Source organism: Nannospalax galili, unplaced genomic scaffold, assembly GCF_000622305.1.
Source record: "Nannospalax galili isolate Female #2095 unplaced genomic scaffold, S.galili_v1.0 scaffold596, whole genome shotgun sequence".
Classification (NCBI taxonomy): domain Eukaryota; kingdom Metazoa; phylum Chordata; class Mammalia; order Rodentia; family Spalacidae; genus Nannospalax; species Nannospalax galili.
Window position 1 is genome coordinate 4,251,801 of NW_008340140.1, and position 24,681 is coordinate 4,276,481.

Below are 24,681 nucleotides of genomic sequence, written 5' to 3' on the forward strand. Positions count from 1 at the left end.
GACAACTTGTAGGAGTCTGTTCTCTCCTTCTACCATGTGGGTCCCAGGAATTGAACTCAGGTTGTTAGACTTGACAGCAAGCACCTTTACCTGCTGAACCATCTCCCTGATCCCTTAATACGTTTTAAAAAATATTTTATTATTTTTATTTTCTGTGTATGAGTGTTATGCCTGTATGTATATATGTGCACCCATGTCATACAATGCCCACAGAGGTCAGAGGAGGGTGTCAGATTCCCTTGGAAACTGGAGTTATGGACAATTGTTAGCTGCCATGTGGGTGCTAGGACCTGAACCTAGGTCCTCTGGAAAAGCAGTCAGTGCTCTTAACCACTGAGCCATCTCTCCAGTCCCTACATTTTTGTTAAGTGAGAAAAGATCAATATGTAGAGAAAGAAAAATAAGACAATGATTTTCATTTTCCTAAAGTAGTTATAGACCTGCAGGAGATTGCTTTCAGGAACCCTCCCTCCTCACCCCCAGAGTGCCAAAGCCCAGGGATATGCAGACCCCTTCCAGGAGACAGAACAGTATCTGCATAGAGCCCATGTTTGCCTCCCATACACCTATCACTATGGATGACTTGTACATGCCACATCAATAATTCTTGTGCTGCGTTTCTTGGTGGTGTTATTATTTTTCAAATATTTTGAATCCACACAGTTGAATGTACAGATGCAGGGCCCTGTAGATACAGAGGTGAACTGTGTATTATTTTTTTCTCAGATGTTTTGCATAGAGAAATAATTGCTGCTAGGCAACTTTAAAGGAAGTCGTAGCGACTCCTATTCAAGTGAGGGTTTTTTTTCTTTTTTTAAAATATTTTGTTATTTTTATTTTATGTGTATGAGTGTAGTATGAGTGTATTGCCTGCATGTATGTGAGTGCACCTGTGTCATGAAATGCCTGTGGGGGACAGAAAACCAAGCAGCTGTCAGTGCTGAGAGACAATGGGGCCTAGAGTTTGTGATTTAACTGTTGCAATTTGATTGTACATGTGTACACATGCAATGCTAAGGATCGAATCTGAGGCTTTGTGCATTCAAGAGAAGTGCCCTACCAACTGAGCCACTTCCTCAGACGAACAAAATGATGATCTTTAAGAAATCTTCAGGTGTATTCTTAATGCCAAATGTTACTCTGAGAGAATGGTGATCAGCTCGGGCTGACGACATGGCTCAGCACTTGGCTCTGTAGGACTTGTCCAAATAAACACTTGACAGAGCAAAAGATGAAGGTCTCACTGGGTGTGGTAGCCCATGACTGTCACCCCAACACTTGGGATGTGGAGGCAGGAAGATCAGGAGGCCAGCCTTGGCTACACTGCAAGTTCAAGGCCAGCCTGGGTTACAAGAGACCCTGTTTCAAAAAATAAAGTAAAAATCCCTGCTTATACTTCACCTCCAAATTACATGCCCCAAATCACCAGCCTTTGTAACCCACTGTATAGTATTCTGCAATTTTAAAAATATTTTATTTATTCTTTTTATTTTATTTTTAATATTTTTATTTTATGTGCATGAGTGTATTGCCTGCATTTTGTAAGTGCACCCATGTTGTTCAGTCCCCGCAGAGATCAGAAAAGGGCATCAGATCCCCTGAAACTGGAGTTATGGACGTTGTTAGCTATCATGTGGGTGCTGGAACCTGAACCCAGGTCCTCTACAAAAGCAGTGAGCCATCTATCCAGCCCCATATTCTGAACTTTTTGCATTCTGACATAAGGCCTAAGACATGCACACAATTAATTTTTCCATCTCTTTTTTTAAAAATAGTTTTTATTTATTATTTTTATTTTATGTGTATGTGTATATTGCCTAGATGTAGGTAAGTGCACCTGTGTCATGTAGTGCCTGCGGGGGACAGAAGAGGCTGTTGAATCCCCTGGAACTGGAGTTACGGACCCTTGTTAGCTGCCATGTGGGTGCTGGGATTCGAACCTAGTGCATTGTTCCTGTTCATTTACTGTTGTGCATCTTTGGAGTTTCTAATTTTTTTTTTTTTTTTTTTGGTCTTTTTTGAGACAGGGTCTCCCTGTAGCCCCAGCTGGCCTGGAACTCGCTATGTAGACCAGGCTGGCCTTGAACTCACAGAGATCTGCCTGCCTCTGCCTCCCGAGTGCTGGGATCAAAGGCGAGTGCCACCACGCCCAGCTGGAGTTTCTAAATATTTTTAAACTATTTAGTGTGAGTCTGTTAATGTGCATACATACATGTCACATGTCACAGTGTACATGTGGAGATCAGAGGATAACAATTGGAGTTGGTTCTCTCCTTCTATCATGTGGGTCCCAGGGACTGAATTCAGATCGTCAGGCATGGTGGCAAGTGCCTTTGACCCATGGAGCCATCTTACCAGTCCAGTATTGTACATTTTGGTATAACAGTATGTATGTCTTTTTACTGGTCAAGTGGGGAACTGATTCAGTAATTCATGGACCATCCATAAAGTAAAATGTTTCCACCTTAACATCATGCTGTAACTGTTTAATGATGTGGAATAGATGGTGGAAATTAGCATACAAACAAGAAAGTGGTCAATAGAGGAGCAGTGTAGTATTTGGCTGAACAAACAAGAGAGAGTCCTGGGTGCTGGTGCCAGTTTTGGAAAAGAATGAACTAAAAGAATTCACTGGTACTGGCATCAGAAGGTTAAGTGTGAGCTGGATGTGGTGGCACACGCCTTTAGTCCCAGCAGAAGCAGGCAGATCTCTGTGAGTTCAAGGCCAGCCTGGTCTACATAGCGAACTCCAGGCCAGCTGGGGCTACAGGGAGACCCTCTCTCAAAAGCACCAAAAAAAAAAAAAGACTAAGTGTGTCTACAGATGGTGGAGACTGGGGATGTAGCTTGTTGGTAGAGCACTTGCCTAACATGCATGAAGCTCTGGGTTCAACTCTCGGCACTACATAAACTGGATATCACGAATGCCTGTAAGGCCAGTACTCTGGAGAGAAAAGCAAGAAGATCAGAAGTTCAAGGTCATGCTCGACTTCATAACAAGTTCAAGGCCAGCCTGAAATATTCTATCTCAAAAAATAAATACTCTGTCCCCCCCAAAAATGGGGGCTAAAGAGATGGCTCAGTGGTTAAGAGCACTGACTGCTTTTGCAAAGGACCCAGGTTTGGCTCCCAGCACCCACATGGCAGCTAACAACCAGTTCCAGGGGATCTTCTGACCTACTTGAACATGCATGACACACGTGCACTTATGTATACAGGCAAAACACTCATAGACATCAATTAAAATGAAAAAATAATTTTTAGAATTGATGTTAGCCAATAAGGTTTTTCACACTAAAGGAAGTAGACACACGTACCAAAAGAGCGAGAGAGAGAGGGAGAACATAGCTTAGTTATGTTATGGAGTACCTACCTGGTTCATTCCCTAATACCACAGGGAAAAACAGAAAAGAGGGCTGGGAGATGGCTCAGCAGGTAAAGGCATTAATATTCTGCAATTTTTGTGTGTTTCTGTGTCTATAGTGTGAAAATAAGAGCGCTTTAAGATCCAGAAAGATTTAAGTATCACACATCAAAAGATGCAGTAAGAAAAAGTATGCTAATCAGAATCCATAAGGAGCTGACAAAAGTCAGGTGGTTGAGTGTGCAGCCCCAAACAGGAAGGACATGTATAGGAGCCCCTTGCAGGCTCACACACGATGTGGAAGGCTCTGGAAACATTTCTGAAGAAGGGACGGGAACAATGTAAAAGTCAGAAAACAGCAGAACGGCTGATAGGTTTTTATTTTAAAGCTGGCCATGGCAAGGCAAGCCTTAAATCCCAGCACTTTGAATGTGGAGGCAGGATGACGTTCAAGGCCAGCCTGGGCTACCTGTCTCAATACAGTTTGTTTTTTTTTTTAATTCTAGTTCCTGTGTACTTTCAATTAAAAAGAAATTGATAGTTATCTTAGAAAAAAAAGAGCTTTAAAATTCTAAAAGCAAAGGCGCCCTGCCAGATGCTCCTTGGCAGTCATTTGCCTCTTGGGGCCTCTGCAAAATCCCTGGGGCTGGCACGTGGATCTTTCCCATTTCCTTCTTCACGTGTGTCCTGCTTCCATCTGTATGTGTGCACAAAGGCGACAAACCCCACAAGTGCGAGGTCTGCGGGAAGTGCTTCAGCAGGAAGGACAAACTGAAGACGCACATGCGCTGTCACACGGGTGTGAAACCCTACAAGTGCAAGACCTGCGACTACGCAGCTGCGGACAGCAGTAGCCTCAACAAACACCTGCGCATCCACTCGGATGAGCGGCCCTTCAAGTGCCAGATCTGCCCCTACGCCAGCCGCAACTCCAGCCAGCTCACGGTGCACCTGCGCTCGCACACAGGTAACCTCCGCTGCCCTTGGGTTCCGCCTCCTGTTCTCAGCCCAGGCACCTGCCAGCCAGTGGGCTGCCTGGAAAGAGAGGAGCTGGGATGTGGTTCTGTCAGTAAAATGCTTGCCTAGCATGCACAGGGTTGCATCCGCAGCACCTTATCATGGGGCATAGTGATGCACACCTGTAATCCCAGCATTCAAGATGTGTAGGCAGGAGGATCGACTTCAAAATCATTGTTGGCTACATAGGGAGTTAAAGACTCTGTCTCTGAAAAACAAAATTTTTTAAAGTTATTAATCTAGGTGCTGGGGATATGGTTCTGTTGGTACTACACTTGCCTAGCACCATATAATTCATTCCCAGCACCACATAATCCAGGCATGGGGGCTTGAACCTGTAATCTCAGCACTTGGGAGGTGGAGACAGAAGGATCAGGAGTTCAGGGTCATCTCTGGCTACTTAGTTCAAGGCTAGCCTGGGCTATGTGCGACCCTGCGTCAACCCCCACCCCAAAGTTAAAAAGTTGGGGTAGTCCATCATTCCTTTACCCTTATCAGCAAATGTTCTTTGTTTCCAATGAAGATACAAACTGTCTTTCAGTTCTTTGATACGTTAATTCTCAAGCATACCCACACTCATTCATTATCTGGGGGTGGAGTAGCAAATTGAGATGCAGAGGAAATCAAGGTCAGGTGCCCAGGTCACAAGAGCACATGGTTCAGTGAGTTTGGCAAGGTTAATTAACAGTCATTAGTCCAGATTCTGTCCATTTTATAAGAATCATTCCTACATAACACCATCCCTAGGACCTCTATAAATCTCACCTAGCTCTAGGATATGACTGAGAGACCAGGACTGTATGAACCGAGCCAGGTCAGGAAAGGGCAAGGAATCTGGTCCCCCATACCTGACATGGTGTGATACGGCTACATGAAGCCAGGACGGGGACAGTGAACCTGCTCCTGGGAAGGGGTGAGATGAGAACCCTACCTACCACTGGTTCTGAGTGTGCTGGAATCTGTCTGGGCAGATCCTCCCAGGTCCCTTTGCTCAGGGGACACTTCTTGATTCTAGGGTTAGTTAACTGTGCTTCTTGGCTATGCCTTTCTGTCACTCTCCCTGGCCATATCTGAAAAGAGCTAGAGGATATACTTTGAAGGTCTCAACCAGAGAGAGAGAGAGAGAGAGAGAGAGAGAGACAGAGAGAGAGAGAGTGTGTGTGTGTGTGTGTGTGTGTGTGTGTGCGCGCGCGCGCGTGCGCGCGCGTGTGCAGGTACACATCCTTGCAGAGGCCAGAGGAGGACAGCCTCAAGAGGATTTTTTTTATAATTTTCTTTTAGCATAGAACAGTAACACTTTTAATAATATAGTCATCTTTAAAATTGTGAATAACCTGCATATCTCAATGGTTTAAACTTTGTGGGCTTCCTGTGCATCTGCATGCCAAGCCCCACAACATTTTTAATAGTCAGGTTTCTGTTGTTGTAATAAAACAATGACCAAATGCAACTCGGAGAGGAAAGGGTTTATTTCACCCTACAGCTTACAGTCTATCATCAAGGGTAGTCAGGGAAGGCACTCAAGGCAGGAGCTTGAAGCAGAGACTGTGGAGGATCACTGCTCACTGACCTGCTCAGCTAGCTTCTTATACAATCCAGGACCAACTGCCCAGGAGTGGCACCACCCATGGCAGCCTGGGTCCTCCTACATCAATTAGCAATCAAGAGAATGCCACACAGACATGCCCACAGGCCAGTCCGGTGAGGGAACACTTTGGTGGGGCAGTCCCCTTTTCCCAGGGGTGTCAAGTTGATACTCAAGCCATCACAGCATCCTTTTTGAACAAATCTTGCCTCTTTTAAACTCAGCTGTTAGTCATTTCTTCCTCTAACTATTAGTGGGTACTAGAAGCCCTTCCGACCAGCACACCTGGGACTGGTACGTCAGCTGGGCACCAGCTTAATTCATTTGGATGCTTGGGCAGAATCTTACATTAGAACTCTCTTTTCTCAGTTGGTTTTCACCCAGAGGTCTTTTTCATGGGCCTGAGCTTGATGCCCAAGCTTTTGTCTTACTTTGAACAGCTTTCTGGAGGAACTGGAGAGATGGCTTAGCAGTTAGGAACACTTGCTACTTTAAGAGGACCCGAGTTTGGTTCCCAGCACCCATATCAAGCAGCTCACAACCAACTGCCTGTAACTCCAGCCCCTCTTCTGGCCTCCGTGGGCACTGAACACACACATGCATACACACACAGACACATACACATAAATTAAAAATTAATTTAAAAAAATTTAAAGCTATTGGAGATGAGTTTTACAGATGCTAGCTAGAAATGACAAATTATGTTCAGAAAATCTTTGGCTTCCCCTTCAAACTCTGCTTGGAAATGTTGAGTTCTTTTTTTAAGAAACTATTCTCTAATACCTAGTAATAAACACCTTCCAGGTCACTTCCACAATTCTGTCTAGACTATATCTTTACTGAGTACATTCTCTATCCTCTAAGTGACAAGTGACAGTTTGACAGAACACTTGCTGCTTGATGTTTGCTGATCAATGTGAATCGCCGATTTTGTAACTTATATCCCTAAGCTCACGCTGACAGCTCTGGTCCTCTGCTTTGGCAGTCTCCCATCTCCAGGTACCAGTATCTGTACCATGACTGCCATAGTGACGTGGTCCAATAAAACCCCTGGAAACCTCTGCAGATGCAACAGCATACCTTTTCCATCCTCCTGGTGGGGAGCAGCTGAGGCTCCTTAACCCTGTCCTCAGCTGGGCTATCTTTTAAGTCTGAGACTCTAGAGGCTGGCTGTGGTTGGAGTAATCTACCTGTGCACCATGTGTCCCCCATCCTTCTCCTAGGACTAGTGGGCTCGGCGAGGAGTAACCTTCTCATGACAGTGACCAAGGTGTGAGTAACAAAGTCCCAGCGACAAAGCCATGTCAAAGCACGTGTTAAGACATGTTCTGTAATCCCAGCACTTGGGAGGTAGAAGTAGGAAAATCAGGAGTTCAATACCATCTTTGGCTAGGTAACCAGTTTGAGGAGTCCCTGTCTCAACAAGCCCCCCAAAAAATCTTTGTGTCAACTCTACTTGATGCTTCTAAATAACATTGGCCAAACCCAACCCCACAGTCACAGTCCAACCTGCTGAGAGTCTTGACACCTCACCCTACCATTGTTGGAAGGGCATGCATGGTTACACAGAAGTCAGGGAGGGTTGGGAGGTGGGAGATTTGGGGACATTTGTGTAATCTACTGTGGCGGGTTAAGATGTTAGCGTAACTGGTGCCCAACAGATCGTCTTCAATCTGTTTCTGTTTTCTTCAGTCTGGTTCTGCCTTGGTAGCACACACCTGTAATCCCAGCACCCAGCTGAGGCAGGAGGATCAAGATTCAGAGCCAGGGCTAAGGAGATGGCTCCGTGGATAAAGCCCTTGCTGTGCTATCCATGTAAAACCTGGTGGGCAAGCATGATGGCCTGCCTATAATTCCAACGCTTGAGAGGTGGAGACAAGGGAGGCCTGGGGCAGTAAACAGGCAAGCTCCAAGTTCACTGAGAGACCCTGCCTCACTGAATAAAGAGGAGAGTGATGGAGGAAGACACCCAACATCAACTTCTGGCCTCGACACGCATGTACACATAGGTTCATACACACACGTGCACACACATGAGAATAAGGTATATACAAAAATAAGAGTTCAGAGCCAACCTGAGCTACATAGTGGGACCACATCTTATACAACAACAACAAAGGTTCGTTTTGATGTCTATGGATGAACTTAACCATTGATAGTCACATCTCTAGACTGGTGTAGAAAGGCGTGTTTCTAACTGTTGGAATGTGTGCCAGTTGTGCGTTGTCTCCATGCAATGTTCGTTTTTTTCTTCTGTCCACTTGTGACACTTGTGAGATTTTTAAGTTAATAGAATTCTGTTTTGACCTGTGGTCAGTCTAATGTTTTGTATCACCAATCATTTCATTAGCAACTTAAACTCAACAATACATCTGTCCTTCACTCATTCAACATTTCTCGATTCCTATTCTGGATGCTGTGGGGATAGAGGTGGGGGACAGAGTACTCACTGACCATTGAAGAGCTTACAGCTGGATAGGACTGTGACCAGTACACAACATTTAAGAAATAAGTTTAGGGCTGGCAAATTGGCTCACTAGGTAAAGGCACTTGTTGCTAAGCCTGACAACCTGAGTTCCATCCTTAGGAATCACATGGTAGAGAGAGAGAACTGACTTCTGTAAGTTGTCCTCTGACTTCACATACATGCTGAGATACACACACACACACACACACACACACACACACGAATAAATTAGAATGTAATAAAAAATCCAGATATAATAAAAAAATTTTAAAGAAATAAATTTATGATTAAAGAAAAATCATGGCACAGTGGGGCATACCTGTAATCCCAGTACTTGGAGGAAAGTGGAAACTGGAAGGTTAGGTAGGAGTCATCCTCAGCTACATAGTAAGTTGGAGGCCAGCCTGGGTGTGTGAAACCCTGTCTCAAAACAAACAGAAAAAGGATCTACATACACCTTTGCTTTCTTGTCAGAAAGTGTTGTTAACTTGGCAACCTAACTGGGATTTGGTTAGCTGGTTTTTCTGAATTTTACCACCAATGACTGCTTTTTTTAATAAAAGGGGAGGGGGTGGCTGTGGCTTCAGCTGTCACCAGGGCGACACTGTGATTCATAACAGCCATGCAGCTGGGTGAAAATATCTTTTGCATCTTTCTGTATAGAAACTACTGTCATTAGGAGACCTGCCACTAGCGGCTTGTTTAATCCTGACAAGTTAGTCGCACACATCTCCTCCTTACAGTTCTCCTCTCTGAGTAGTTAATAGCCAGTTCACGGTAATTGCTTTTTTGTGTATTCTTGTTTTTATTTTAGTTTATTTAGTGCATTTGATGCTTCATTCTTAGCAGGGTTCCATGGGCTTCACCAAACTTCCAGAGGGGGTAACAGCATACAAAAAGTGAAGAATTAAATAACAAACAAAACATTTTTAAAAGGGTCTGGAGAGCTGGCTCAGTGCAGTGGTTAAGAGCATTGACTGCTCTGGCAGAGGACCCCCAGGTTTGGTTCCCAGCACCCACATGGTGGCTAACAACTATCCCTAACTCCAGTTCCAGGGGAATCTAGTGCCCTCTTATGGCTGCTTCAGGCACTGCATGTTAGGGCTGCAATTACATGCAGGAAAAACAGTCATACACATAAATTTTTTTAAGGGGTGGAAAACATTGAAAGGTAGAAAAACAGACTTTTACCAAAAAAGGCCATTTAGGGACTGGGGAGATGGCTCAGTCCAAGCATGAAGGCCTGAGTTCAATTCCCAGAACCCATGTTAAAAGCCAGGCACGGGGACTGGAGAGATGGCTCAGCAGTTAAGAGCACTGGCTGTTCTTGCTGAAGACCCAGGTTCAAATCCCAGCACCCACATAGCGGCTATGAACCGTCCTTAACTCCAGTTCCAGGGGAATCTGAAGCCCTCTTCTGACCTCTGAGGCATTGCATGACACGGGTGCACTCACATACATGCAGATAATACACTCATATACATAAAATAAAAATAATAAATAAAATATATTTTTAAAAATAAAAATAAAAAATAATTTTAAAAAGAGATTAGCGATTGTTTTAAAAAACTAAAAAGTAAATAAGCAATTTTAAAAGCCAGGCATGGTGGCACATGCCTGTAATCCTGGCATTGGGGAGGTAGAAACAGGACAAGCCCTAGAGCTCACTGGCCAGCCAGCCTACCTACTTGGTGAGCTCCAGGCCAGGGAGAGAGTATGTCTCAAAAAAAAAAAAAGAGGTGGGGAGAAGTGGGTAATGAACCCCACCCCAGCCTAAGGAAAATTTGACGGCCCGTGGTTGCTGGGGGGTGGGGGTGAGAGGTGGGAGTGAGGGGATGTAAGTCTTTTTCAAGGATGGGATTCTTGGGAGGTTAACCAGGCTCTGGTGGATGGACCCATACAGAAGGACATTTGAGACACGAATTAGACTCTGTAGGCTTATTCTATATAATACAGTACATTGTGTTGGGCAGGAAGGGCAATAAGGGGTGGTGCAGATAGGGGAGGGGCTCTAAATACATTCAATTACATTGTATGAAAATTTAAAATTTTCTATTTTTAAATGTTAATTTTTTAAAAAAGACAAAGCCAGACAAAAATCTAGAATACTCAAAGATGGGCTCAGCAAGGATCTCAACTACAAGTTCAATACAGAAAAATTCATCATATTTCCATTTACCACCAATGAAATTAGAAATTCCAACTCCTAGATCTCATATAAAAATGCCAGGTGTGGTACACACTTGTAACCTCAACAATGTGTTGGCAGAGTTGGGCTGGTCCCTGGGATAGGATGGCCAGCTAGCACGACCCAATTTGTGAGCTCCAGGCCAATGGTAGACCCTGTCTCAAAAGAGCTGTGTGGCATTCCCGAACATGACACCCGAGGTTGTCCTCTGACCACACAAACACATACAACGCATGTACATGAGTGTGAATGGAAACATATTGACCTGGGGTGGTAGCCATCTGTTTGAGTGACCAATACCTCTGCTAATTTGGACTTGATATTCATTGAATAAATACATTTGTAATGTCATGTTCACTCAGATGTTTGTAATTTCATTTTCATGGGCTCATCTTTCAGCAAACATGAAATTTGTGAAAAATCAGCAGCTGGATCTATAACTTGACAAGTCGAGAACTCAGCTGGCAATATGGGATAAATAGATCTTGTGCAGTAAACGCATCTCTATTAATAAAAATCTGCATGATGGGGCTGGAGAGATGGCTCAGCGGTTAAGACATTGGCTGCTCTTGCAGAGGACCCGGGTTCGGTTCCCAGCACCCACATGGAAGCTCACAACCGTCGGTAACTCCAGTTCCAGGCGATCTGACGCCCTCTTCTGTCTTCCATGAGCACTGCATGACACAGGTGCACTTTCATACGTGTAGGCAAGGCACCTCATACACATTAAAATAATAAAGTTAAAAAACAAAAATCTGCATGAACTATCCACTTGTGTTTCAGTGATGGTAAAAGGGATTGCCCAGAGGAGTGCAGCCTGGCACTGACCCATTTGGAAATGTGTTGTTGAATCCGTGACAACACATAGCTCCATCAGAATCATGGAATAATGCAAAATCATATAACCGTGAGCCTCTAACTGCCAAAGTGACTGTTTTCACTATATGAACGATAGCGTGAATGTTTTAAAAGAAACTTTGGGACACTTAAATAGCTTTTCAGTCTCCCTTTTTTTTCCTTCCGGGTTTCCTAAGGGTGGTTGTGTCCCAGCACATGGTGGCTTAGGTCTGGGGACAGAAGACAACCCCTCCTTCTTCCCGTCCCAAGGGCTACTGGGCGCTGCGATGAGAAGGTGACCACCCTCCTGCCCTGCTATAATCCATGTCCTGGTGTGTGCTTCGGGGGGATCCGCTGTGGTTATTACTGCCTGTTCTTATGGAAACTCACCTTGTGTTGACAGGGGACGCCCCCTTCCAGTGCTGGCTCTGTAGCGCCAAGTTCAAAATCAGCTCGGACTTGAAAAGGCACATGCGCGTGCACTCGGGGGAGAAACCTTTCAAGTGTGAGTTCTGCAACGTGCGCTGCACCATGAAGGGGAACCTCAAGTCGCACATCCGCATCAAGCACAGCGGGAACAACTTCAAGTGTTCGCACTGCGACTTCCTGGGTGACAGCAAAGCCACCCTGCGGAAGCACAGCCGCGTGCACCAGTCCGAGCACCCGGAGAAGTGCTCCGTGTGCAGCTACTCCTGCTCCAGCAAGGCCGCGCTGCGCGTGCACGAGCGCATCCATTGCACAGAGCGCCCCTTCAAGTGCAACTACTGCAGCTTCGACACCAAGCAGCCCAGCAACCTGAGCAAGCACGTGAAGAAGTTCCACGCCGACATGGTCAAGAGCGAGGCGGCGGAGAGGAAGGACACGGGCCGGCATAGCAGCCGGCAGGTGGCCAAGCTGGATGCTAAGAAGACTTTCCACTGCGACCTCTGCGCAGCCTCCTTCATGCGCGAGGACTCGCTCCGCAGCCACAAGAGGCAGCACGAGCACCAGGATGCTAAGAACGCTGACGTCACCGTCTTGCAACTGCACCTGCCAGACCCCAGCAAGCAGCCCGCCGCGCCCCTCGCCGTGGGGCATCTCCAGGTACCCCTGCAGCCCAGCCAGGTGCCCCAGTTCAGCGAGGGGAGGGTCAAGATCATCGTAGGGCATCAGGTGCCGCCGACCAACACCATCGTGCAGGCTGCGGCCGCAGCGGTCAACCTCGTGCCCCCCACCCTGGTGGCCCAGACCCCCGAGGAGCTCCCCGGGAACAGCCGGCTGCAGATCCTCCGGCAGGTCAGTCTGATCGCCCCTCCGCAGTCCTCGGGGTGTCCGGGCGAAGCAGGTGCGCTGAGCCAGCCAGCTGTCCTGCTGACCGCACATGACCAGACCGACGGGGCCACCCTGCCACAGACCCTGCTGCCCACGGCCCCAGCCGGGACCCAGGAAGGCGCGGGCAGCCAGACATTCATTGCCAGCTCGGGCATCACGTGCTCCGACTTCGAAGGCCTTAATGCTCTGATTCAGGAGGGGACAGCCGAGGTGACCGTGGTGAGCGATGGGGACCAGAGCATCGCCGTGGCCACCACGGCGCCTCCCATCTTCTCTTCACAGCAGGAACTGCCCAAGCAGACGTACTCCATCCACGGAGCTGCGCATCCAGCTCTGCTCTACCCAGCTGACTCCATCCCAGATTAGCACTTAAAACACGTGATGGCGAGGGAAACCCCACGTGAATTCTGTTAAGAGGCCTGCTCTTGGTTCCTAAAGGACTAAAGACATGTCCCTGGTAATTGCGTTTTATACGGCTTATTGTAATTTTTTAAAAAACACTGTAAGAACCCAGAGACCTTCTGAGTCCCGCCTTCTAGCTGTGTAGAGTCATAAACGTTACCATGGTGATTCCAATTAGGAGTTGACAGTTGATGCTTAAGGAGTGAATGCATTTTTGTTTCCAGTTCGATTTTCCAACTTGAATAAAGGTGTTTTGGTTTTGGTTTTCCATCTCATTCAATTTGTGTAATAAATGGAACTTCCTAGCTAGTCTTAAGCCCCTTTACAAAATTTGCACAGAGTTTGGAGTATTTGTGTGTCCCTACGGAGATTCACATCTATGAAGTGCTGTTTTCTACAGAACATTACATGTGTTCTGGAAATGTTAAGTGAAAAGGACTAAAATATTCTAAATATTAATGCTTCGTTACAGTCAAGGTATGATTTGAAGATGTAAGGCTATGAATTTTTTATTTTTTTTTAAGATTTATTTTTATGTATGTAAATGTACAAGGCCCACTTGCATAGTAGTGCAGGTGCCTGAGGAGGCCAGAAGAGGGTGTCAGAACCCCTGAACAGTACAGGTGGTTGTGAGCCACCCAACTTGGGAGCTGGGAACCAAACTTGGGTCTTGGTCATGAGCAGTACTCACTCTTGACCACTGAGCCACCACACCAGCCTTATGGAGTTTTTTTTTGTTTTGTTTTGTTTTTTTATCATCAGAGGGAACTGGGAACAGCAGGGGTTTGGTCCTCTCATAAGTACTGCACAAGCATCCTCCTCCATCACAGATATATCAGGTATATTAGTGATCCATTCAAACTGTTTTGTTTCTGTGTTTGAGACAGGGTCTTGAGCTGTAGACCAGGCCCACCTCAAATTCAAGATCCTCCTGCCTCAGCCCTCCTCCCCCTTCACCCAGTGCTGGGATTACTTTACAGGTCTGCCCCTGGCCACACCTGGCTTTTACCAATTCTTATTTAAAGACGCTGATATTTCTATTCATGTGCAAATAGGATGTGAGTTCCTACCAAATTTTGACAAAAGTTTGACAGGGTTTTCTAAGATGCACGTTTTGTTTTTGTTTTTTGAGACAGGGTCTCACTAGGCAGCCCTGGCTAGGTTGGAACTCCCTACGTAGACCAGACCGAGCCTGAACTCTGCTCCTGAGTACTGGGATTAAAGGCGTGTGCCACCAGCCCGGCCTACATAGCGTTTTTTGAAATGTTCATCTCCGCTCAGATTCAGGTCCAGATAAAAGCACCTACCTTGATGACAAGCACTGGCCCATGTTGAGTGAATTACGTATTTCACGTTGACTGAAAATGCTATGTGGCCGGTAGGTGGCGCCAGAGAGCAAGCCAGAATAACTAGTCCTATCTAACGGTGTCCAGGATTGCAATCTCTGATAGCCAGTATCATCAGCAGGGTTGGTTATGAAGAAGGCTGGCCACTATTCAGAAAAAAAAAAAAAAAATCTTCGAATGTCATGAAACCACTGAGTTGTATCTTGACCGGAAGTGCTACTTTCATTCTTCAATAACGAGAATTCTATAAAAATGGTCACATGATCATCACACCTTCATCTAAAGGTATGATTTCTGGTTTGGGTAATAACCAGGGAAATACAAGATGGTGATATAGAAACCTTGAAGTTGTGAACTGGACACACGTGACTCAACCCGTAGAGCGCTCGCCTAGCATTCGGGAAACTCTGGGTTCCATCCTCAGCACCGAATGAACAGGGAGTAGTGGTACATGCCCATCATCCCAGGACTCCTGACAGGTGACAGGAACGACAGATGCTCAAAGCTATCTTCAGCTATACAGCAAATTGGAGGCCAGCTGGGCTCCATGAGACCCTGTCTCAAAGAAAAAAAATAGAAACCAGAGGTTTTACCTTTGGGAATGCAGAGTTCAAATCCCTTGTGATAGTTCTACCTTAGTCTGGATTTGTCTTTCTTTCTTTTTCTTCCTTCCTTCCTTCCTTCCTTTCTTTCTTTCTTTCTTTCATCCTTAATATCTGAACATAATTTTGATTGCTGTGTTCTCTTTGCCAGAAATTCTCTATTTTCATATCAACTGTAGTAATTAGCTATGATCTGGTAAAGAAACAGGAAATCTTGGAACTATAATATAAGCTTAGAAGAAAATGGTTTTCTACATTTATTTATTGGGGGGTGAGGCACATTCCTACCACTGAGCACTTGTGGAGGTCAGAGAACAATTTGTGGAAATTGGTTTTCACCTACCACCATGTAGGTTCCAAGGATCTAACTCAAGTTGTTGGATTTGGCCAAAAGAATGTTTACCTGCTGAGCCATCTTTCCAGCCCAAGGTTAGAAATTTTAATAAGGTTATAAATTTGGAATTACAGTTGTCTCCCTTGGGGACTGGAGAGATGTCTCGTCTCGGTGGTTAAGTGTGCACTTCAGGCTAGAGAGATGGCTCAGGACTTAAGAGCACTTACTGCTCTTGCAGAGGATCTGGGTTCAGTTCCCAACACTCACATGTCAGCTAACAACCATCTCTAACTCCACTACCAGGGGATCTGATGCCCTCTTCTGGCTTCTGCAGACACTGCACACATGGTGCACTTGAGTTTTGCAGGCAAAACACTCATACACATAAAATAAAAATAAAATAAAAATTTAAAGAACTACGTACTCTTGCAGAGAACCCAAATCTGGCTCTTAGTACCATCAGGTGGCTCATTAAATGTGTGTGGGTTTTACACACAAAGTTGGGGTGCAGTGGGGCACACTATGCCTTCCTACACTCAGCTCCACTTAGAAGCTGTTCTCTACCTCCAAATATATCATGCATGTATATCTATGTGTCTCTGCATTGCTATGACAAAATACTCTGAGCAACTTGGGGAGGAAAAGGTTTATTCAACTTACATCTCCCAGGTCACAGTTCATCTCTAAGGGAACCCAAGGTAGGAACTCAAGGCAGGAACCTGGAGGCAGGAGCTGGAACACAGGCCTTGGAGGAACGCTGCTTACTGGCTTGTTCCCCTGGCCCTCACTCAACCCGTTTTCTTGTACAATGTAAGCCCACCTGCTCAGTGGCACCACCCGCAGTGGACTGGGCCTTCCCACATCACTTAATAATCAAGAAGATGCCCCACAGACACATGGCCACAGGCCAGTCCAATGGCAGCAGTTCCCCAATTGAGGCTCCCTCAACCCAGGTGTGTCAAGTTGACACTAAAGTTATCCAGCACACTATATATTTGGAATTCTCCTCCTCCTCCTTTAACCAAGGTCACTCATAGCCCAGGATGGCCTTGAACTCCTGATCCTCCTGCTTCCACCTCCCAAGTGCTAGAATTATACAATGTATTACCATGCTCAGTTTATTCTTTCTTTCTCTCTTTCTCTCTCTCTCTCTCTCTCTCTCTCTCTCTCTCTCTCTCTCTCTCTCTCTCTCTCTCCCCAAATAAATTGTTCCCTGCAGTAAAGTATATAAAATATAAAACCAGGCCAACAACCTCTAACCACTCCCTAACCTCACCCTACCAAGAGAAAAGTTAAATACTCTTCAAAAAACAACACAGAAGCCAGGCATGGTGGCACACAACTTTAATCCCAGCACTCAGGAGGCAGAGGCAAGCAGATGTCTATGAGATGAAGACCAACCTGGTCTACATAGTAAGTTCTAGTCCAGCTGGGGCTAGATACTGTCTCAAATTTTTTTTAAGTGTTGAGGCGGGGGGCCTGGAGAGATGGCAGTGGTTAAGAGCACCAGCTGCTCTTGCAGAAGACCTAGGTTCAGTTCCCAGCACCCACGTGGTGGCTAACAACCATCTGTAACTCTAGTTCCAGGGGATCCAACGCCCTCTTCTGGCCTCCACAGGCACTGCATGCACAGGTGCACTTACATACATGCAGGCAAAACACTCAAACAGATTAAAAATAATCAAGTTTTTAAATTTTATAATTTAAAAAATAAAAATAAATTTAAAAAAACAGAAAAGATGCCTCCTATTTGTATTACAATGGTGCCATGTTATGTACATTTCTCTGCAGATTTTATCCCTTTTCTTGACAACCTTGTGGATCAATACAGCCCTAATTTTTTTTCATCCCACCAGGTAGCAGTGTAGACGTGCCACCTTTACCCCAATCATCTCCCTCCTTGTGGCTGTTTGGGGTTTTCTGAGGTTTTGATGTTACAATCTTCCCCCAGGAAACAACCTGCAGAATTCTTCACCTTTATTTCCTTCCTTTTACAAAGGTCTGATACCCTAAAGTGCGCGCCTAAAAAGACTATTCCTCCCATTTTAGGTTTGGTTCAGTTTGGTTCGGTTTGGTTATGATATATTTTATCTCTGTATGCATGTACTGTTCTCTGTACAGTCCGGAAGTTATCAGAACCCTTAGACTTGGAGTTATAGGCATTTGTGAGCTGCCCAGTATGGCTGGTGGGACTCAAACTTTGGTCCTCATGATCAGCAAAGCACTTAACCCCTGGGCCATCTCGCTGGGCCCTTGGTGTTTGTTTTTGTTTTGAGACAGGGTTTCACTCTATAACCTGGGTTGGCCTCAAACTCATGATGATCCTCCTTCCTCAGTCTCCCAAGTGCTGGGATTACATGTGTGTGCTATCACACCCAGCTCATAGTCTGTTCTCACACGAGGTTTCAGTTTCTCCGTATTCATTTTATTTTTTTATTTTTAAATATATTATTATTATTATTATGTGTATGAGGGTATTGCTTGCATGTATGTAAGTGCACTCATGTGGTGCAATGCCAACAGAGGACAGAAGAAGGCATTGGGTCCCCTGGAACTGGCGTTACAGATGGCTATGAGCTGACATGGGTGTTGGGACTCCAACCCGGGTCCTCTGCAAAAGCAGCCAGTGCTCTTAACTGCTGAGCCCTCTCTCCAGCCCCTCTGGTTTTTTTTGGGGGGGTTGGGGTTTTTTTGGGGGGAGTTTTGAGGCAGAGTCTCACTAGATAGCCCCAGCTAGCCTTGAACTCTCTATGTAGATCATCCCAGGCTGGCTTCCATCTCACAGCAATCTACCTGCCTCTGCCTCCCAAGCGCAGAGATTAAAGGCATGCACCACCATACCCAGCTAGTCTATAATTTTATTGTAATTTTAGATATTTTTTTCTGCTTTAAAATAGTTACATGTTGTAAGAGTAAAGAAAAGTTTCTGTGTTTTTTTTTTAATTATGTGTGTCTATGTGAGCATATGATTGTAGGTTCCCTCAGAGGCATCAGAGCCCGTGGACCTGTAGTTACAAGCAGTTGTGAGATGCCCAACATGGGTGCTGGGAACCAAACTCAGGTCTTCTTCAAGAGGAGCCACTGCTCTTAACCACTGAGCCAGCTCCGCAGCCCCCTCTGTCTGATTCTTGCTTGTTGTTTTAGCTCTTTCCTCCTTCCTCAGTGGCCGGCAGTCATCTACTGTTTTGGAGATCATCTGTTATCTAGGTGATCGCTCTTCATGACAAGCTTGCCCATCATTTCTGTGATTAATAGTCTGGTTGCACTGTTTAGTCCATTTGAATCAATTTTCAAAATTTTTATTTTTCAAAGGAAAGTATTTGCATGGCTCAAAATTTTCAATTCCAGTGATACTGTAGTTCCATTTAACATTTTCCTAAAATCATTAAAATTTTTTAAATTACATTTTTATTTTGTGTGTTGGAGCAGGGAGTGGTCACACATGACACAGTACATGTTTGGAAGTCAAAGGACAACTTTGGGGAGTTGATTCTCTCCTTCCAGCACACGGGTCTAGAGAATCAAGTTCAGGCCATCAAGCTTAATGGCAAGTACCTTTACCTGCTGAGCCAACTCACCATCCCTTAAAGTCATTTTAATACCATTGTCTTTTTTTTAAGGGGGGGTTCCATCAACTTCTGTGTTGCTATTATATATAATATAGACACATTTACTTATATTTTGACTATGTGTACATATATACATATTACTTTCAGTTTTCTACTTCATTTGCCAAGCATTTATTTACTCCTTCCTATTAAAGAAAAGGCACTGGGCTGGAGAGATGGCTCAGCGATTAAGAGCACTGCCTGCTTTTGTAGAGGACCCTAGTTTGGTTCCCAGCACCTACATGGTAGCTAACAACCATCTGTAAGTCTACTTCCAGGAGATCTGATGTCCTCTTCTGACCTCCTCAGACACTGCACAACATAAGTGGACCTACCAACATGCAGGGAATATAGTCATACACATAAAACAAAAATAATAATTTTTTTTGGTCTTTTTGAGACAGGGTCTCCTTGTAGCCCCAGCTGTCCTGGAACTCACTATATAGACCAGGCTGGCCTCAAACTCACAAAGATCCACCTGCCTCTGCCTCCCAAGTGCTGGGATTAAAGACGTGTGCCACCACGCCTGGCAATAAAATATTTTTTAAAAAAGAAAAGAGGACTGGAGAGATGGCTCAGCAGTTAAGAACACTGGCTGTTCTTGCAGAAGACCTGGGTTTGAATCCCAGCACCCACATGGCAGCTAACAACTGTCTGTAACTCCAGTTCCAGGGGATCAGACAGCCTCTTCTGTCCTCCACAGGCATTACATGACACAGGTGCACCCACCTACATGCAGGAAATATACACATATACATAAATTAAAAATAATAAAGAGAAAAGTCAGAACCTGGGCTTTCATCCACTTTACTTATTAATAGAGTTCAAATTTTATCTTCAAAATATTCTTCCCTCTACTTTCCTTTCAGCCTATTTTATTATTCTTACGTTCTATGTTTTCTTACCCTCCCTTAATAATAAAGACATTTAAATGTGTACATTTTTATCCTGACCTCACCTATACTGGAAGATAGTTTTTTAAGCAGGGCATGGTAGCACACACCTATAATCCCTGCCCTACGGAGCTAGAGACAGGAGGATCGGGAGTTCAAGCCCAGCCTAAGTTATGTGACCCCTTGTCAAAAAGCAGGCTGTCAAGATAGCACAGCAGATTACAGGCACTTGCTGTCAAGCCTAGCAACCTGAGTTCAATCCCTATAAAAGGAACCTATGAGTGGCTGGAAAACTTGGCTCAGTGGTTAAGAGTACTCTCTGCTCTTCCAGAGGACAGAAGCTCCAGTCCCAGCACTCACATCAAGTGGCTCACAACTGCCTGTAACTTCAGCTGCAAGGGATCCTGTGTTCTCTTCTGGCCTCTTTGGGCACCTGCACACATGAGGCAATACTCACACATAAGTAAAAATAAACAAAATAATTTGTGGAGGCTTTTTGAGACAGGGGCTCTCTGTAGCCCCAACTGGCGTAGAACTTGCTCTGCCTCAATTGCTATGTTTGGTCTCAGTTTCACAGAGATTCACCTGCCTCTGCTTCTTGAGTGTTGGGATTTAAATGTATGTGTCATCACACCTGGCTAAAATAATTTTTTTAAAGAAGCAGCATATGAATTAATAAGATGTCATGATAGGACCGGGGAAATTCACCAAACACATACTTAGTCAGGACTGCCTAAACAAATTATGCACAGATGCAAACCTCAGCATCTCCAGGGTGACTGTCAGCTGCCTTTTACCAGACAAAACCTGCCTGTAATCCTGGAGTTATTTGCATTGTTATATATGTCTGTATCTTAGAAACATGTAAAAACAGTCAAGAAATGTGGCACTATGAATATAGCTGGTGGTAAAGTGCTGTCATGCGTGGAGCCCTGGGTTCAATCCCTGCACCCCAAAACCAGTCAGTTAAAAGACAATGACGCTTGGGCCAGCAAGATACCTCTGTGGGTAAAGGCACTTGCTGCCAAGCCTGACCACCTGGTAGTAAAAGAGAACTGGCTTCCAAAAGTTCTCCTCTGGGGGCTAGAGAGATGGCCTAGCTGTTAAGAGCACTGGCTGTTCTTGCAAAGGACCTGGGTTCAGTTCCCAGCACCCAAATGGTGGCTAACGACTATCCATAACTCCAGTTCCAGGGGAATTCGATGCTCTCTTCTGACCTCCATATGCATTGCATAACAGAGGTGCACTTACGAACATGCAGGCCATATATTCACACATATAAAATTAATAAATAAAATTTTTAAATGTTGTTTTCTGATCTCTACATATGTACTGTGGCTTGTGGACTGCCCCCCTCCCCACAATATAAATTTCTTAATGTGATAGAATTTTAAACAAATATATAAAGCACTGAGCCCTACAGAAAAATAACTCAAGGTTGGGAACGTAGAGGAAACTTATTTTGCCTACTTCAAGCTCACATTTTTTTCTCTCACATCCAGATCGCTGCAAACTTTTTTCTGGCCTGTCCTTTTCCTGAATGTCTTGATCCTTTGTGATTTCAGTTTTAGGGGGTTGCTTAGGGAAGGCAGGATCCAGAGGTTAAATAAGGTATATTTCCTAGTCCAGATTTGGGAAGTGATAGTTTGACTTTTGGTTTCTGTTAATGGGTTTGGTCTGAGAATGGGACCTGGAAAATATGTGCTTTTTGTGATTTTTTTTTTCAGTTTTTATGAGCATTGATGAGTATTTGAATATTTGGTGTCTGTAGGAGAGGGTGGATAGATTCTAATTTTTATGACTTAATTAGACTTTGCCCTTCAAATCTAATCCTTTGTTTAACTGAAAAAAAGTATTCAAACCTCACTGGAATTTTTTTTTTTTTTTTTTTTTTTTTTTTTTTTTGAAAAGTCCTCCCTGAGCTGCCTGGAACTCACTATGTAGACCAGGCTGGCCTCTAACTCAGAGATCCACCTGCCTCTGCCTCCTGAGTGCTGGGACTAAAGGTGTGACCACCAGGCCAGCTTTGTAATAATTTTAAATTTTTTGAGAGAGAGAGAGAGAGAGAGAGAGAGAGAGAGAGAGAGAGAGGTGGGGTTGTGCTCCTATGCCATGGTGCAAATATGGAGGTCAGAGGACAACTCTGGAGTCAGCTGTCTCATTCCACCTTTGCATGAGTTCTGGGTATTGAACTCAGGTCATCGGACTTGCCCGACAAGCACTTTTACTCACTGAACCATCTCAACAGCACCTGGAATTATCTTCTTTTTTTTTTCAAGATTTAGTGTGTGTGTGTGTGTGTGTGTGTGCGTGTGTGTGTGTGTGTGTGTGTGTGTGTGTGTGTGTGTGTGCGTGAGCATGCACCACACGCTCATGGGTACTGTGGAAGGTCAGAAGAGGGCTTTGGATCCCCTGGAGCTGGGGTTAGAAGCAGCTGGGAGCCACCTGATGTAGGTACTGGGAACTGAACTCAGTCCTCTGCAAAAGCAGCACATGCTCTTAAACTCTGAGCCATCTCTCCAGCCCCATTGTCTCTGTATCAAATGTGTCCTGATCCACCCAGCAATTTGGTTTCATTGCATTTTACTGCATGCTGTGTGAGCCATTTATGAGTGTGAAGATTGTATGTTTTTCTTCCATTTTATAGTTTCATACATGTGTACAATGTATCTTGGTCCTGTCCAACACCCATGAGGATCTTCTTTAGAAGGTACCAATCCACTCATAACCTAATCACTTCTGTAGTGGTTTGAATAAGCATTTCCCATAGGCTCCAAGTATTTGGACACTTGGTCCCCTGTTCGTGGAACCTTTAGGAGGTGTGGCCATGCCAGAGGAAGCATTGTCACTGGGGGTGGGCTCTGCAAGTTCATAGCCACATTCCACTTCCAGCCTGACTCTGCTTCCTGTGCCTGCTTGGAGATGTGAGCTCTCAGCTTTCTTCTCCGGCTGCCTCCTGCCAGGCCTCCCCACCATGACGGACTCTTAACCCCCAGGAACTGTAAGCCTAATAAACTTTTCCTTCTTTAAGTTACCTTGGTCACGGTGTTTAATCGCAGCAACAGAAAAGTAACTAATACAAGTTCCCTATTTCAACTTACGAATTTTGAAGGAACACAGACATTCAGATCAGGAAAAGAGGAGCAGGAGACAGTTTCAGCACTTCCTACCCGCCACACAAAGCCCCTCCAACCTGCCACCCAGCAGCTCGTCACCTCCCCTCCTGAGCTCCCTGTACCTCTAGCTAGACTGAGACTTCTCCACAGTGGTCTCTGCACTTCCTGGGCTGTGTACAAGCTGCCCCTCTTCACCTCTTTCCTTTACCTGTCCAAGACCCACTCATCATAGGTAGCCAGCGTTACTGATCTCCCTCTTACCCTTTCTGTGTGACCTTTATCACACTTTGTTATAATGGTTTATTTATTGATCTGTGGCTTCCTTAAAGACTCATGTTTTACAGAGCTGGAGAGATTGCTCAGTGGTTAAGAGCACTGACTGCTCTTGCAGAGGACTCAGGTTCAGTTCCCAGCACCCACATGGCCACTAATGAGGGTCTGTAACTCTAGGTCCAGGGGATCCAAGAACCTCTTCTGGCTTCTGCGGGCATTGTATGCATGGGTTCACTTACATACATGAAGGCAAAACACTCATACACATAAAAATAAAATAAAAATGAATTTAACTTTAACACTGGGAACCCAATAAATCTTTAGTAAAGAAATGGCTTTGCCATCACTCTTATAGAAAATGTGACCATGTCTATGAGATAATGTGTCAGTCAGCTTTCCATCACTGTGACAAAATACCTGAGAAAATAAACTTAAAGGAGCAAAGTTTTAATTTCAGCTCATGGCTTCAGTGTCTGGTCCTTTGGATCTGAGACAACGCAGACCATGATGGGAAGGGTTTGAGAAGACAGCTGCTCACCAGCTGTGTGAGACTTTTCCTGGAGAGCCATAGCACAATATTTATCCCAGATGAGGAACCAAGGACAGGTCAAAGTCACAATCACATCAAAGTCCAACTTGGTAAACCAGTGCTTTGTTGCTTTACTGACAGGAGAAGAAATGACTCAAAGACAGCTGCATCACCAAAAGCCCACCCCAGCATGGTGATGGCTCAGGAAAGCCAGGACCCTGGAGCTCACTGCATGGATTGTAGACAGCTCCACAGTAGGCCTAGAATCTCCTCTCTGCAGCTGATCACAGTCTTCTCCCCCAGCAGCTGTTTACTGTTCCCATAATTAAGGTCAGGGGATCCCATGAATCTTGTAAATTTTTTAAATATTTTATTAATTTCTTTATTTTATATGTGTGAGTGTATTGTCCGCATGTAAGTACACCCGTGTGTGCAGTGCCCACAGACGTCAGAGAAGGCATCAGATTCCCCTAGAACTGGAGTTACAAATGGTTGTTAGCTGCCATATGGGTGCTGGGAATTGAACCCAGGTCCTCTGCAAGAGTATCCAGTGCTCTTAACCAGTGAGCCATCTTACCAGCCCTGAATCCTGTAAATTTTAACTTTCCCAGACTTGTGAAATGTGTCTACTTCCGGAGTCCCATGAACTTCCTGCTTCCTGAAGGAAGTGTTACAGTTAGGAAGAAATTGCTATGCAGCACTGCCTTGTTACAACAGAAAACAGAGCAATCCCTTCTAGGGTACACCCCCAGTGACCTACTTCCTCTCCAGAACCCCACCTCACAGATTCCAATAATGGTAAGGTCAGA

The 24,681-nt window shown here is 45.0% G+C and overlaps 1 protein-coding gene across 3 annotated transcripts in view; it reads left to right on the plus strand.

The window, feature by feature from the left end:
- Zfp64 (ZFP64 zinc finger protein) overlaps positions 1–24,681 on the plus strand; it is a 79,008-nt gene that overhangs the window by 23,890 nt on the left and 30,437 nt on the right. For 2 of the 3 annotated variants that reach the window (XM_008835139.3, XM_008835138.3), the window contains exons 5-6: positions 4,080–4,331; positions 11,862–13,446. In XM_008835139.3, coding sequence (XP_008833361.1) covers positions 4,080–4,331; positions 11,862–13,135 — 1,526 coding nt within the window. In that variant the 3' untranslated portion in view covers positions 13,136–13,446. Of the gene's footprint in view, positions 1–4,079; positions 4,332–11,861; positions 13,447–24,681 lie in introns of those variants that run through there. The other variant, XM_008835140.3, reaches the window with a different exon arrangement.